This window comes from Molossus molossus, unplaced genomic scaffold, assembly GCF_014108415.1.
Source record: "Molossus molossus isolate mMolMol1 unplaced genomic scaffold, mMolMol1.p scaffold_m16_p_5, whole genome shotgun sequence".
Taxonomy (NCBI): Eukaryota; Metazoa; Chordata; class Mammalia; order Chiroptera; family Molossidae; genus Molossus; species Molossus molossus.
Window position 1 is genome coordinate 11,824,760 of NW_023425388.1, and position 15,017 is coordinate 11,839,776.

At 57.1% G+C, this 15,017-nt stretch overlaps 1 protein-coding gene across 2 annotated transcripts in view; it reads left to right on the top strand.

The window, feature by feature from the left end:
- Nucleotides 1-13,982, top strand: part of ADARB1 (adenosine deaminase RNA specific B1) — a 113,380-nt gene extending 99,398 nt beyond the window's left edge. Inside the window, exons 10-11 of one of the 2 annotated variants that reach the window (XM_036243093.1) lie at nucleotides 9,434-9,568; nucleotides 10,343-13,982. In XM_036243093.1, coding sequence (XP_036098986.1) covers nucleotides 9,434-9,568; nucleotides 10,343-10,680 — 473 coding nt within the window. In that variant the 3' untranslated portion in view covers nucleotides 10,681-13,982. Of the gene's footprint in view, nucleotides 1-9,433; nucleotides 9,613-10,342 lie in introns of both variants that reach the window. The other variant, XM_036243094.1, reaches the window with a different exon arrangement.
- Nucleotides 13,983-15,017: the final 1,035 nt, after the last annotated feature.

Here is a 15,017-nt window from a genome sequence, read left to right on the forward strand (position 1 = left end):
AATGCTTTATTTTGGAAGCAGTGGTATTTCGCTGCTGTTTTTCCTTGAGGAGAGCTCCACTCTGCGCAGCAGGCGGCCCTGGAGAAGACACCGGGCACGAGGCACTCCCGGGCCGGCACGGCCGGCGCCACAGGACCGGCAGCCGAGGGCCCAGTGGCCGGCAGGGGCGCGCTCTCTGGAGCGCACAGGGACTGCCGGGCTGCAGACAGCCAGTGTCACTGCAGACGGAGGGAGTGGAGTGGGAGGGCCCGGGGGGAGTCCTGCTGACTGGTCGGGAGGCCACACGCCTGTGGCCGGGCACTGGGGTGGTCCTCGAGCTGGCCTGCGCCGTGTGGCGGTGTTTCCTGCAGTTCCTGCCAGGCTTGTCCTGCTGTCCTCATGCACATTTCATCACAGAGGTCACAGCCAGGGTAGAAAGAATGACGGACAGTGGCGCCCAGAGAACTGGAGTGTCCTGAGGGAGGGACAGAAGTGGGCAGGAGTTCAGCACAGAGGATAACTGAATCGACTGAAACCACCTTACCTAGAAACCAGAGCAGTCAGACCTTCCATAAAAGGGTCAGTGATGGACTTTTTAAAAATTTTATCTAGGTTAAAATGAGAAGAATTTTATTTAATTTTAGCATGAAGAGCATATTTGACTGTAAGAGAACCCTGGTGGTGAGCAGGGAGCCTCCGCCTGAACCTCCGCCTGAGCCTCCCGTTAGCCTCTGCCTGAACCTCCACCTGAGCCTCCCGTTAGCCTCCGCCTGAACCTCCACCTGAGCCTCCGCCTGAGCCTCCACCTGAGCCTCCGCCTGAACCTCCACCTGAGCCTCCCGTTAGCCTCCGCCTGAACCTCCACTTGAGTCTCCGCCTGAGCCTCCCGTTAGCCTCCGCCTGAACCTCCACCTGAGCCTCCGCCTGAGCCTCCCGTTAGCCTCCGCCTGAACCTCCACCTGAGCCTCTGCCTGAGCCTCCACCTGAGCCTCTGCCTGAGCCTCCCGTTAGCCTCCGCCTGAACCTCCACCTGAGCCTCCCGTTAGCCTCCGCCTGAGCCTCCACCTGAGCCTCCCGTTAGCCTCCGCCTGAACCTCCACCTGAGCCTCTGCCTGAGCCTCCACCTGAGCCTCCGCCTGAGCCTCCCGTTAGCCTCCGCCTGAACCTCCACCTGAGCCTCCGCCTGAGCCTCCACCTGAGCCTCCCATTAGCCTCCGCCTGAACCTCCACTTGAGCCTCCGCCTGAGCCTCCCGTTAGCCTCTGCCTGAACCTCCGCCTGAGCCTCCCGTTAGCCTCTGCCTGAACCTCCACCTGAGCCTCCGCCTGAGCCTCCACCTGAGCCTCCGCCTGAGCCTCCCGTTAGCCTCTGCCTGAACCTCCACCTGAGCCTCCCGTTAGCCTCCGCCTGAACCTCCGCCTGAGCCTCCACCTGAGCCTCCCGTTAGCCTCCGCCTGAACCTCCACCTGAGCCTCCCGTTAGCCTCCGCCTGAGCCTCCACCTGAGCCTCCCGTTAGCCTCCGCCTGAACCTCCACCTGAGCCTCTGCCTGAGCCTCCACCTGAGCCTCCGCCTGAGCCTCCCGTTAGCCTCCGCCTGAACCTCCACCTGAGCCTCCCGTTAGCCTCTGCCTGAGCCTCCACCTGAGCCTCCCGTTAGCCTCCGCCTGAACCTCCACCTGAGCCTCTGCCTGAGCCTCCACCTGAGCCTCCGCCTGAGCCTCCCGTTAGCCTCCGCCTGAACCTCCACCTGAGCCTCCCGTTAGCCTCTGCCTGAGCCTCCACCTGAGCCTCCGCCTGAGCCTCCCGTTAGCCTCTGCCTGAACCTCCACCTGAGCCTCCCGTTAGCCTCCGCCTGAACCTCCACCTGAGCCTCCCGTTAGCCTCTGCCTGAGCCTCCACCTGAGCCTCCGCCTGAGCCTCCCGTTAGCCTCTGCCTGAACCTCCACCTGAGCCTCCCGTTAGCCTCTGCCTGAACCTCCACCTGAGCCTCCCGTTAGCCTCTGCCTGAACCTCCACCTGAGCCTCCCGTTAGCCTCCGCCTGAACCTCCACCTGAGCCTCCGCCTGAGCCTTCACGTGAGCCTCCGCCTGAGCCTCCGCCTAAGCCTCCGCATGATCTTCCTCCTGAGCCTCTGCGTGAGCCTCCACGTGAGCCTCTGCGTGAGCTTCCTCCTGAGCCTCCACCTGAGCCTCCACGTGAGCCTCTGCGTGAGCGCTCCAGACTCCCTTGCTCTCCTGTCTCCTTTCCAGGTTACTGTCAATCTGGCCCCTGCCGGTGTAGGACAGTTCTGGCTTCTGAGTCACCTCCGTTGGCCCCCTGAGCCAGCTTTGCAACTGGCCCAGTTTGCCGTCCAGGCACTGGCGAGAACGCCACAGAAAAGACTAGTGACTGTCCCCATGCCATGGCTCCAGGGCCTGGTGACAGGCAGGCTGTCCTGGGACCACAGGGGAGACTCCCTCAGTTCTGGTTCTACTGCGCCCGTTGTCACAAAACAGAAACCCACAGGGCAGGGGGGGGCGAGTCCTGTGAATGCCGTCCAAGTTGGGGGATCCCTGGGGAGATGAGCAGGATGGGAGGACATGGGCAGGAGGGGCTGCTGCCCGTGTGCCAGGGAAAAGCCGCATCACCATGTCTAGTGGTTGGTAAAAAGCCGGTTCTTGTGTCAGGACAGCGAAGCCTTGAATGAGAGAGAGAATGTGAATGTGAACGAGGATGAGAGCGTGTTCCGGGCAGGGGTGGGCACCCGAATGGTGGTGACCCTTTCTCCTGTCCCAGTGTCTAGCGTGGGAGTGACCATGCCGCAGGCCTCCTCGAGCAGAAGACACCGAGGGGGCGGGGCGGCTGGGCTCGGCCGCAGTTGAGCAGTCCTTCCTGTCATCATTCACTTCTGTCTTCCTTCCTACTGCTCTTCTCCGGCTGTGTTGCTGGATGGGTCACAGTGTCTCTTCTTCTGTTTTGGAAGTTCTAGATCTTATCTCTCTTTTACCCAGTGTTTCCCATTAATTTTTAAACATATATTTAAAGCACTTTTTAAAAATAAGCATCAAGAATTAATCAGTATTCATCAAGACCCAGCCCGAGAAAAGCTAGGGGTAGGCTGGGTTCACTCGACTTTCTTCTCCCCCTCCTCCATCTAACCCCGATGTCAGCTCTGGGTTCGAAAGTCCTCAGGAAGCCTTCCCTGCTAGGTCCCTCAGCTCTGTTTGGTGTTTTTCTTGTTTTTGTTCCTCTTCACCCGAGGATATTTTTCCATTGATTTTTTTTTTTCTTTATTGATGTTATAGAGAGGAAGGGAGATAGAAACATTGATGGGAGAGAACATCAATTGGCTGCCTTCTTCATGCCCCCCACTGGGGATCAGGCCCACAACCTGGGCATGTGCCCTGACCAGGAATTTAACCAGTGACCTCTTATTGCATGGCTCAATGCTCAGCCCCTGAGCCACACCAGCAAGGCTATTGATTGTTTTTTTTTAGATAGAGTGCAAAGGAGGGACGGGGGGTGGGGGAGGGAGGGAGAGAGAGAGAAACATTGATGTGAGAGAGACACATTGATTGGTTGCTTTCTGCACGACCCCAACCGGGGCCGGGGATTCGAACCTGCAACCCAGGTACATGCCCTTAACCAGGAATCAAACCCGAGATCCTTCGGTCCGTGGGCCCAGGGCACTTGGCCTTTTTATGGACAGTTGTTTAGACAGACGTATAGGGACCACAGGTTCTCCTTGATCACCCTTTTCCGTCCCTCATGGCCTCCCCTCTCTTTAATCCCACATTCAGATTTACTCTTCATTTTGCTGGAACATCCATAATTGGGGACAGAGTGGAACTGGCTGTTTTGGTTGATTTGGGAAGGTGCCCGCCGGGGGTGCCCACGTGTCTGCTTGCCTTTGCCCAGCCCTTCCCACTTCCCAGTCCGCAGAGGGTCAGCCCTGGGCTCTCCCCCTAAAGCAGCTTCCACTCAGGTCTCCGGGGTTCAGCCACCTTAAGCTCCCTCCTTCCTAGGAGTTCCCATTTGTTTTCTCTCTGGTAACATTAAATTTATCTTTTCCCCTTAAAACTCCGAAATTTCTCCAGAGTAAGCCCAGGTGTGTGGCTAATCCCCACCCCCTCACGTGTCTGGCAGCTTCCATCTGGACGACCGTGTCTCCAGGTCAGAGAGATTTCCTCCCGTTGTTGCGTGCTGTTGCTTCGAGCCACCCCTCTGAGAGTCTCGGTCCTGTTTCTCCCCTGCTCGCTGTCCTCTGCTGCCCTTTCCCTCGCCCTGCTCTCTGGGGGCGCCTGACTTGCCCGGTCACGGCCGTGTGTGGGTGTTCTGCTCAAAGGGACGAGTGTTGTACAGGGTTAGCCAGGGTCCGGGACCCGCCGGGCGTGAGTCAGCCACATGCTCACCATCCCACCCTGCTCGGCATCTGTGTCCTTTGAGGACACTCATGTGGGCCTTCACGTCTCCTCTGTGTCCAGGAGAAAGACTTGCTGGTCACTGGAACCCTCTAGAAAAGAGTTTCCTGAGTGGAACTGAGCATCTCTGACTGGAAGGAAGCTTCCCAGCTGGGGAGGGTGGCCAGTGACTATTGTGGACGTGGTGACGAGAGTTCTTTGTGACAGATTGACCCAGCTGACCCTAAGGTGCCTGTAAACTCAAGGCTCTGCAGGGTGTGGTGTCTGTTATTTTTGACATTCTATATTGGTGCCTTTGACGGTGAAGTACAGTTACGTCTTTTATTGCTGACTCCTTTGAGGATTTCTCAGAAATAACAATTGTTATACTGAGTGTTTTATCTGCAAACCATGTCTGGGCATACACCTTCCTTCCCGTCACTGACCCAGATTCTTGGTTACATCCACCGTTGAATGCTTCCCCAGCCCAGGAGCTGTCCCCTTCCCGGGGGACAGGCTGAGCTGCAGACCTGCGGGGACATGAGCACTGTGGCCATGCCTCTTCTGGGCTCAGCTGCCCAGGGCAGGTGGCATAGCTCACCGTCTCTGACGGCCTCCTCCCTCCTGCCCGGAGAGCTGGAAGTCCCCTCTCCTGTCGCCCAGGGAGTGCTGTCGGCAGGGTGGGGACTTTCAGTTATGTGTACCCAGTCATTTGTTATCTGGAATCGCAGTCTGGGGGAGAGTCCGGCTCGATGCCCCGCTTCCACGGATGCAGGAGCTCCTCAGGCGGGGGCCAGCAGCACACATGTCGCTCTGGACCAGAGACTCCGGCTTCTTCCTGTCATTGTTTTAAAGCTCCAGGGTTTTGCCTGGCCGGTGTGGCGCAGTGGATTGAGCGTCGTCCATGGACGGAGAGGTCCCAGGTCGATTCCCGGTCAGGGCACATGCCTGGGTTGCGGGCTGGATCCCCAGTCGGGGTGTGCAGGAGGCAGCTGATTGATGTTTCTCTCTCACATCGATGTTTTTCTCTCTCGCTCTTCCTTCCTCTCTCTCTAAAAAATCAATAAAAACATAAAAATCAAAAAACAAAAAGACCCCTCCAGGGTTTCGGCTATGAAGGAGTCTTATCTGGCCAGTGGTCCTCTGTGCTGAGCCCGCCTGGGACTAGTGAAGGGGCAGGAAGCCGGGGACGAGCTGGTGGGGAGGCCGCGGGAGCAGGAAGGCCCCGCTGGACTCAGTTACTTCTGTCCTCAGCTCAGGACCTGCCTCTTTAGCGAAAATCAGAGTGGAAATCTGGAAGGTGCTCTGCTCCCGGTTTAAATGTCAGGTTGCTTCACAGCTTTGGGGATCTCAGGGTCACTGACACAGAGGAGCTGGGAGGCCCCAGGTAGATGGCCTGTGTCACCATCCCTGGGAGGTGCCTTACACAGGATTCCTGGTGTGTTAGCTCCTACCCAGGTCTCTTTATTTGCAGAATAAAGGTCACTTTCAGTCAAGATTATAAACTACACATTTTCCTGGTCGATTAATAATAAATGACTAATAGCTTCTGTACCAGGAACCCACAGAGACTAAATGTCTGTTAATAAGCATTGTGCATGTAATTCCCTTCTGATCGCTCAGTGCAGATGAGGAACTCCTAGGGAAGGCCTGTGGGGGGGGGGGGGGATAAATATCAGCTCCTGGGTTTCGCTCGTGCACTTGTTCTAAGGCCAGTCCCCTCTGCATTTCTGCTCCGGAAGCTCGGACTCAGCACACGTGGTTCACAACAACAGTGAGATTCTCATTCCCAGCCTCGCAGTGCTGCTCCCCCTGGTTTCCGCACAGTGGCCTGGAATTTACGCATCCCCCGAGTTCTCATTTCCCGCCCTGGACAGAGGAGCCCTCCCTGGTGTCAGTCCTCACGGGAGTGGTGGCCCCGGACTCGGAGAAACATTCTCCTCACCTCTGGGGACATTCTGCCCAGAAAAGGCATATGGTTAGTACTGGAAGCCCAAAGTAGCTGTTTTCTTTTTGCCTTATTTTCTGCATTTGTGCTAAAGATGGCACTTTATTTAGCTTTAAATATTTAAAAAATTTTGTGTTATTAGGGTCTTACTTTTTCTGGTAGTAAATTGACTTTCTGGTTTTAATGCAAAATGTTGTAACTCTGAGGTTTAAGTGTCATTCATTGGTAACCCTTTATTTTGACCTTATCACAAAGGAGTAGTAATCGATTTGCCAGGAAGAGGACACAGTGTAAGCATCACCACCCATTCACGAGCGATGCAGTTCCCTGTGGTCATAGATTCCCCCTCTGCCCACCCCCAAAACTCCTCCCTGACTCCACTTCTTGAAAAGCTGTGGCCTTGAATAAGCTCAGTGAGTGTGGTGACCTGGGGGGCCTCCCTGCACACCAGGCCAGTGCTGGAGACGGAGCAGGTGTGCCGCAGCCACTGAAGACCCAGACCCAGACCCCAGCACAGCCACGCCGTGGACACCGGAGCGGACGGAAGAGTGTCCCGGCCGCAGAGACCGGTGAGGTGGGAACATGGTGATGTCGGCCCTGTGCTTGACCCCTGGCAGTGCCTAAGGTGTCTCATGGCCTCGTGACACTGGGGGGAAGCCAGCCGCTAACTCTGCAGGAGTCTCACACTGTGTGGTCAAGGCCCCCGACCACCCCGACAGCCAGGCAAGGACCCGACCAGACCCCTGGACTCTGTCCAGAAGGAAACGCGGGTCCTGGCTTTCCTGCAGGCTGCCCCGGGGCAGACGCGTCTAGAACGCAGGGGCCACGCCGCTGCCCGCGCTCGTCGGCTCGGCTGCTGCTCAGGCCGAACGAGCACCTTCATCAGACCTTCAGGAAAATAGAGAGCGAGCTGTAGGAGAAAACAGAAAGTCAGAATATTCAGAGAACAGAGTGGTTATCCGTCGTAAACCTCGTTAATATGTGTGGAGCATTTAGTAAGAGCAGACCTCACATTAACTAAGGTCTAGAAGATACACACGGATGTGCAGCAGGCAGTTCTGGGTGTCGGGACCAGGAGAGACCAGAGCAGACGCCACCTCCTGGCGGAGCCGAGTGCTTCTCTGCGGGGCGGAGAGAGGGGAGACGCGGCAGAGTCGGGAGGGGCACAGCACTAAACCAGCAGCACCGTGGGATCCAGTTGCAAGTCAGCGATGAGAGGACAGGGTAACTCAGCAGCCTTAACAGTTCCGATTGGAACCGGGGATCGTGTCAGAGCTTGAAAAAAGATGTCTTTCAGAGGAAAGGGAGTGTATTCTCACAGATAACCTGAGAAGCCGAATGGCCTTTCAAAGTAAAAGGAATTGCTTCTTTTATGAACAATAAATCACCAAGGAGACGGGCCCTGCCCGGTTTGCTCAGTGGTTAGAGCATCGGCCCGTGGACCAAAGAGTCGCAGGTTCGATTCTGGTCAAGGGCACGTACCTTGGTTGTGGTTCATCCCGGTCCTGGTCAGGGTTGTGCGGGAGGCAACCAGGCATTGTGTCTCTCCCCACCCCACTCTGTTTGAAGATAAATGGAAAATAATACTCAAGTGAGGATTAGGAAAACAACTGAGGAGACAGAAACTCTAGGAAACCCAAAATGCTGTCCAGGAAAGGAGTGATTCAACGTAAACCGAGGTCGGTGGGGGTTAGTTTTCTGCATCATCTTGGCTGACCACGTGCGCCCAGGGTACTTGTTCTTCCTGGAGTGTCAGGGGGTGTTTGCAGGTGCGGTCAGCATTAGATGGGTGGATTCAGTAAAGCAGCCTGCCTCCCCAGTGTGGGTCCACTCACATTGGACCCACTGAGGCCCGTATGCAAGGAGTTCATCCCTTTTCCCGCCTGGCTGGTGGACCTGGGACGTTTCCTCTCAGTCTGTGTTGGCTGCGGTTCACGCCAGCCCCCTGGGTCCCTGCCTCTGGACTCGATGGAGCCACACCACCAGCTGTCCTGGTCTCCAGCTCCCAGACGGCAGGTCATGGGACTTCCCGGCCTTGGGAGCCAGTCCCTCGTCTCTCCACACCCTACTGTTCTGTCTCACGGGGACCCTGCCTGATACAGGTGATTCAGAGCAGTTTCTGGACGTGGAGACATTTGAAGTTGGGGCTCGCAGTGGTCTCCTTTCAATGACAGACCTGAAAACGAAGTACCCCTTTTCTCTCTCAAGCCTGGCACACTGCTCAGCTCTGCAGTGCCTCACGTGGTCACTGTCATGAGGAACTGAATCCGAACTCACTGCCTGCGCAGGTCACTGTGATGCACTGGCTTCAGGGGAGAGTGTGAAAGGCAAGGCCTCGGCCAGCTGGCGTGGGACCCCAGCAACTGAGGTCAGAGAGGAACCCAGACCAAACTGGGTCCCGAGAATATGCGTGGCAGAGTGGTACACTGCGCAGAATCGTGGCCTTTATCGGTTGAGTATAGATAAACGAATGAAGCATTTGGCCCTAGGAATTGTTGAAAACTGGTAAGAAGACAGGTTAAGAAGTTGGTTCTTTCCCTGGCCAGTTTGGCTCAGTGGTTAGAGTGTCGGCCTGCAGACCAGAGTCCTGGGTTCGGTTCCTGCTAAGGGCACGGACCTCAGTTGCAGTTCATCCCCAGCCCTGGTTGGGGTCATGTGGGTGGCAACCATTCTATGTGTCTCTCTCACATCGATGTTTCTCTCTCTTCCTCCCTCTCTTCCTCCCGCTCTATCTGAAGGTAAATGCAAAAATGTCCTCGGGTGAGGATTAAAACCAAGAAGTTGGTTCTTGTACCTTGGACACAGGGCGCACAAGGCGGCGTGGCCCCGCATCGGGGCCTGAGCTCCAGCGCTGGGCGTCATGCACTCAGGAGCTCCCCAGCACGACTGTGGGACCCTGAACCACTAAGTGAATTGCCGTCTGTGCACAGGCTGCCCAGCTCTCCAGTTCCGAGTGAGTCAGAAGTGCTATGAAGGTGCCTGGTTTCAGGCTCGGGGGACCTTCTGCCTGCCCCCAACAGGCACTGTTTCTGGGCAGCAGGAGGCAGCACGGACTCGCATCGCCCACCTGGTCCCACACACCTGCCGTGCGGGGCGCTGTGTCACCTCGCCTGTCTCTTCCTTCCAGGCATCAGCAACGCGGAAGCACGGCAGCCGGGGAAGGCACCCAACTTCAGCGTCAACTGGACGGTGGGCGACTCGGCCATTGAGGTCATCAATGCCACGACGGGCAAGGACGAGCTGGGCCGAGCGTCGCGCCTGTGTAAGCACGCATTGTACTGTCGCTGGATGCGTGTGCACGGCAAGGTACTGAGGCGCCCCCATGGCGACGTCCGCCCCACTCCCCACTGCTGTCCATCCTGTCACAGCCCCGCCACTGTCCACTGTCCACGGGACCCTTCCTACCTGTTCCTTCTGGTGGTGTTCAGCCTGAGGTCTGGCCCCGGCTCTTCAAATGTAAAGCAGCTCAGCCCCAGAGGCAGCTGTTCCTCCCCTGCCCCCCGCTGGGGCCCTGCTGTGGGCTGTTAAACCCGCCAGGAAGGATTGTAGACCTTTTTCCTGCAGCAGGCCCTTTTCCCCCAGATAAAACCTCGTATAGTAAATCCGTATATTACTAGTTTTCGTTGATGTGTGAGCCCAGTTTGTAGTGTTTGTTGGTTCTGAAGCTGGCATTGAACTTGCTGTGGGGAATTGGCGGGGTGCAGGAGCTCACGGGGAGGTAGCCAGCCAGTGGGGGAGGGGCACTCCAGTGATCGATGTACATGACACCGTGGTTTCTAAATAGCTGCAGTGTTGAAAATGGACGTTTGAATCAACTGTTTGTTTGTGGGTGGCCAGAGCTCTGCTGTTTGTCCCCGGGCAGGAGCACGGGCGGAGGGGTGGCCAGGCTGTGTTCCATGTGGGGACCGTCCCTCTGTGGAGGCACCTTCACCTGGTGGCCCCACCCCCAGAAGCCAGAATTTTTTAACATCCTTTTGAGGTTTAGCTTCTCCTGTTACTTCTTAAATGGCTGTACTTGTGCTTTATCTCCGCACAGGTTCCCTCCAGCTTGCTGCGCTCCAAGATCAGCAAACCGAACATGTACCACGAGTCCAAACTGGTGGCGAAGGAGTACCAGGCGGCCAAGGCCTGCCTGTTCCGGGCGTTCGTCAAGGCGGGGCTGGGCGCCTGGGTGGAGAAGCCCACAGAGCAGGACCAGTTCTCTCTCACACCCTGACTCGGCGGGGACCTGGAGGTGCCTGGTGTCCAGCACTGTCCCGAAACCTCCCCACTGAGCTGGGGACAGCACGCAGCTGGGCGGGGGTCCGGCGCCGCCCCCGGCACAGCTCCCCGTTCCGTGACCCAGTGACTGCTCTCCATCTCAGTTTACGATAGAAGTTGAGTTCTACTGAGTAGGGCTTCCTTAAGCTTAGGAAATAGCAATCACTTCGTGTGAAATTCTTGAATAAATAATTTATTCAGAGCTAGGAACATGATTTATAAACTAAGAAGTAATTATGCCAGGCTTGTCTATGCCACATTATTCTAGTTGCAAAAAAGCATTTAGCTAAGGAGGAAGAGAGAGGTAGAGGTAGGAAGTAGTAAGCTAGGGAAAGTCCCCCGCCCAGACTTCCACACCCCGCTCCCTGGGCGGGTGCTGGGCCTGCCCCGAGAAGGCCCACGGCTCAGCCGGTCCCGTAGCCTCAGCTGCTCCAAAGCTTCTGTGCTCCTTGTAGGATCATATCACAGGAAACTTTTCTTAGTTTACTTCTAAATAAATGGGGCCATTCATTTGGGGTTTAAAACAGTATTTAACTCCCAGGGACGAGCAGGAGTGCTGGTTACCTAGTTAACCAGCAGGGTTACCGAACAACAGCCAGCCTGAGCTCGCACCCTCCTCTGAGTCCGAGGGACGTAAACGAGCACCCAGAGGTCTTCGTGGGACGGAAAGAGAATTAAATGCGTAGATACTCATTTTGGAAAACCCCACTGAGGGCATATTGTAAAATTATTCTTTCCAGCTTGACCAATGGCGTGTTACGAGGAAGTGTGCAGGCCGAGAGCTACGCAGTGGGCCGCGGGCGTGGACAGGGTGTGGTGGCGTCATGGCAGGGACGGGGTGCTGCTGGCATCTGGGGGCACCCAGGGTTCTGCCCAGCACCCTACAGCACACAGGATGGCCCCGGGCAGGTGGGCCAGGGGTTGGGGCAGGTCGAAGCCCCGGTGCCTGCAGCCTGAGCTCAGACCCATACCAGCTACCCGACGCTGCCCGACTCTCTGCTCAGGGTCGGCGTGGAGCGGGTGGAGGAAGTGCTTCCCCCTGGCGGCTGATTCGTGGTTCTGCAGGGGTCCTGTGGGTGCCACGGGTAGAAACAGGGCATGGCCCACCCCACAGCAAAGTCCAGGGTGTCGACAGCTGTGTGGCATCAGCTTTGTACTCAGTGTCCGGTGACCTTAGGCCCAGAAAGTGCAGGCTAGGAGCAGAGCATGGAGCCCTGCAGGGGTCACATCCCTCGGGGTGCGTCCTGGGGGGCGGGCCGCACATCGTCAGGACGAGTGTCACCCACACCAGCATTCCCCCTTGTGTAGAGGGGTCGCTCATCCTGAGCCCGTCGGAGGGTGGGCCCAGGCCCCGTCACGGGTCTGGTCTGGTGGCCATGCGCTGGCGTTTTTATCCAGCCCCGCCCCGAGCAGGCTTCCCACACGCTGAAGAACGTCATGGGAGGCCCTGTGATTTTATTCTTCTGTCTATAAATGGTATTTTTTCTAATGGGGATTGGGAGATGGACTTAGTTTTTAAAAAAGATGTGGATTTTGATGACAAAGCCCAAGGGAAATACATTCCATAGACAAGTCCTGTCCCTTGTGTCTGGCTTTCCCTCTGTCGGATGCTGGTTGAAGTCAGCGTGAGTCTCCCTCCCGCCTTACCGTGAGCTGTGCCCTGGTCCCCGAGCTGCCCTCTCCTGGGCTGGGTTTGTGTGACTGACCTGGGCAGGCCGGGTGCAGGGCTCGGCCCCAAGGGCACCCAGGTCTGGACTGAGGTTGCCGGGGAGGAAGGCAGGAGGTCAGAAGGTCAGGAGGCCTGCCCAGCCCCTGCTCCTGGGACCAGGCAGCCCCTAGGACAGGACAGCTGGAGCCACCCCTCTGTGAGCAGGGAAGGGGGGAAGGTTTTTTAGCTCCTGCAGGAGACAAAGCACTTTAAACTGTCCCGTCGGAGCTCACTGTGCATCAGACACACGGCCGTTCCTTGGGGCATTCATTTGCATCCAGTGTCCTCAGTCTGGACTTCAGAGACTTCACAGAGAAGTTGACACAACCAAGGACTGTTTTGTTTTGTTTGTTTTTTTTGAGAAAAATGTTAAGTTTTGAGGACTTCTGACCAGTGGGGGTTGGGAGGGTTTTGTTCTGTTTAGTTAGCTAAACTGAGTATCGTCCCACAAGAACACTGGTCATTGTCCAGGCCACCAGGCAGCTGGCCTGCGGTGGGAGGGCCGAGGGGAAGGGAAGCCCCGGGGGCGACGCCCTGCCCTGGGCCAGGCTCCCGCTGGGCCGAGGTGGGGGACGCGTCCTCGCCACTGGCTCAGCCCCCACCTGCTCAGGGTCAGCTCTCACCTCCTCAGGCAGGGGCACCAAAGAACTGCAGTTCTGATTCTGGGTGTGAATTTAACTTCATCATCTTTTCCTGTTTCGGAGGTTTTTATTGTAATCAAAAGCAGTTGTTTTAAAATGTCCGAGCCAACATCTCAGAAGGTATTGATTTCTCTGGGATTTATTTGTATTCAAGTCATTTCCTTGGTCTCCCGACTCTAATCCCTGTGGAGACGTGCTCTGTGCAGTGAGCTCTGGTGGCGGGGAGCCACACGCTCGTCCCCTCCGCAGGTCTGAGAACGACGGGCGGCGGCCAAGCGAGGTGCGCACCCCTCTCCTCACAGAAAACAGAAACTACAACCAGGTGGATCTCTTCATTTCTGAAACACCTACGCCAACACACAAGGTCTGCCCCAGCCGTGAATTTGATCCAACATGAGAAACAGAATTAGCTGGTTTCCCATCTCTAAATTCTACGAAATCTCAGAGGGTTTCTCTTCACCGCCCCAACTGTGTAAACGGGAAGGCAGAGTCCTTGTGATCGTGTGCGTCCAGTTTTGTGTGTCCTTGTCCCTGGTGCGTCCTGTGACCACCTCTCCTGCCCGCAGCACACAGTATGTCCACACAGCGGGCTGGTGGGAGGGGACAGGGTCTGACCTGGTCGAGACTCGGTGTCCCGTTCTGGCAGCGTTGGTGACTTCCCCGTTCACTGTCTGGAGGGACGAGCTTCCAGCCCGAGAACACCTGTTCGGGCTCCAGCGGGGTCTGATGGTGCCCAAGGAGCTGAGGGTGTCCTGGATGTGACCACGAACAGCTAAAGGCACAATCTGTGGGATGTTGGTGGAGTGAGCCCTGAAAAGTCTTGGCTTCTCCAGACTTTAGGTTGTATGCTTTTAATTTGACTGCAGAATTTGGACACTTTATATGAATGTAATTCAGCCAAGAAAGATACACTCGTCAGTGTTCTCATATGTATATCGATGTATATACCACACGTTACCACCCGCATGAGCTCCTCGCACACCAAGACCTGTGGGACCGAGCATGAGACGCTGTCACGTAGACAAAGGATTTGCAATGTCCTCAATAAAACAAAGCGTTTCACTACCGCAGCGTTGCAGTTTGTCCTCCTGATCCCTTCTCTCCTTGGTCCGCTGGCAGGTCGGGTCGGGGTCAGCGCGTGAGCTTCGGTTGGAGGGTGTGGGCGAGTGGCCGCTGAGCTGCGGCTGCTGTTGGCCTAGTCCGCCCTGCTGTACCTGCACCGCCTCATCAGGGGACAGGCTCTCCGCCTCCCCTCCCCCCTCAGATTCTTGGCTTTTTCACCATTTTCCTGAGCATGTTAGCGGCTCCCACATACAAGGAGTGCAGAGGACAGAGCGGCCCTTGCTCAGTCCCCATAAAGAGAGATGATGACATAAGCCCAGTTATGTCTGTTTAGTTCAAGGTCACTCAAGGGCAATGTGGATGGGGGAGGAGGGACACGGTTCACACAGGGAATTCGGCCCAGTGGGGACCACACACACAGCGCTGGGGCCCGGCGGGGACCACACACACAGGGCACTGGGGCCGGCGGGGACCACACACACAGGGCGCTGGGGCCGGCGGGGACCACATACACAGGGCGCTGGGCCCGGAGGGGACCACACACACACGGCGCTGGGCCCGGCGGGGACCACACACACAGGGCACTGGGGCCGGCGGGGACCACACACACAGGGCGCTGGGCCCGGCGGGGACCACACACACAGGGCGCTGGGCCCGGCGGGGACCACACACACAGGGCGCTGGGGCCGGCGGGGACCATACACAGGGTGCTGGGCCCGGCGGGGACCACACACAGGGCGCTGGGGCCAGTGGGGGCCACACACACAGGGTGCTGGGCCCGGCAGGGGCCACACACAGGGCGCTGGGCCCGGCGGGGACCATACACACAGGGCGCTGGGCCCGGCGGGGGCCACACACAGGGCCCTGGGTCCCAGTGAAACAATACAGCTACCAACTGACAAGGTAGAACTGTTATTCAGGACTAACGTCCCAGAAAGACATTCACAGTAAAGCAAATGGAAAACTGGCTGCAAGGCAGCCCTAGATCCAGTGGCCATGAAGTGCGGACACTTCAGGTAAGTTCATGGGCCCTGGGAGGA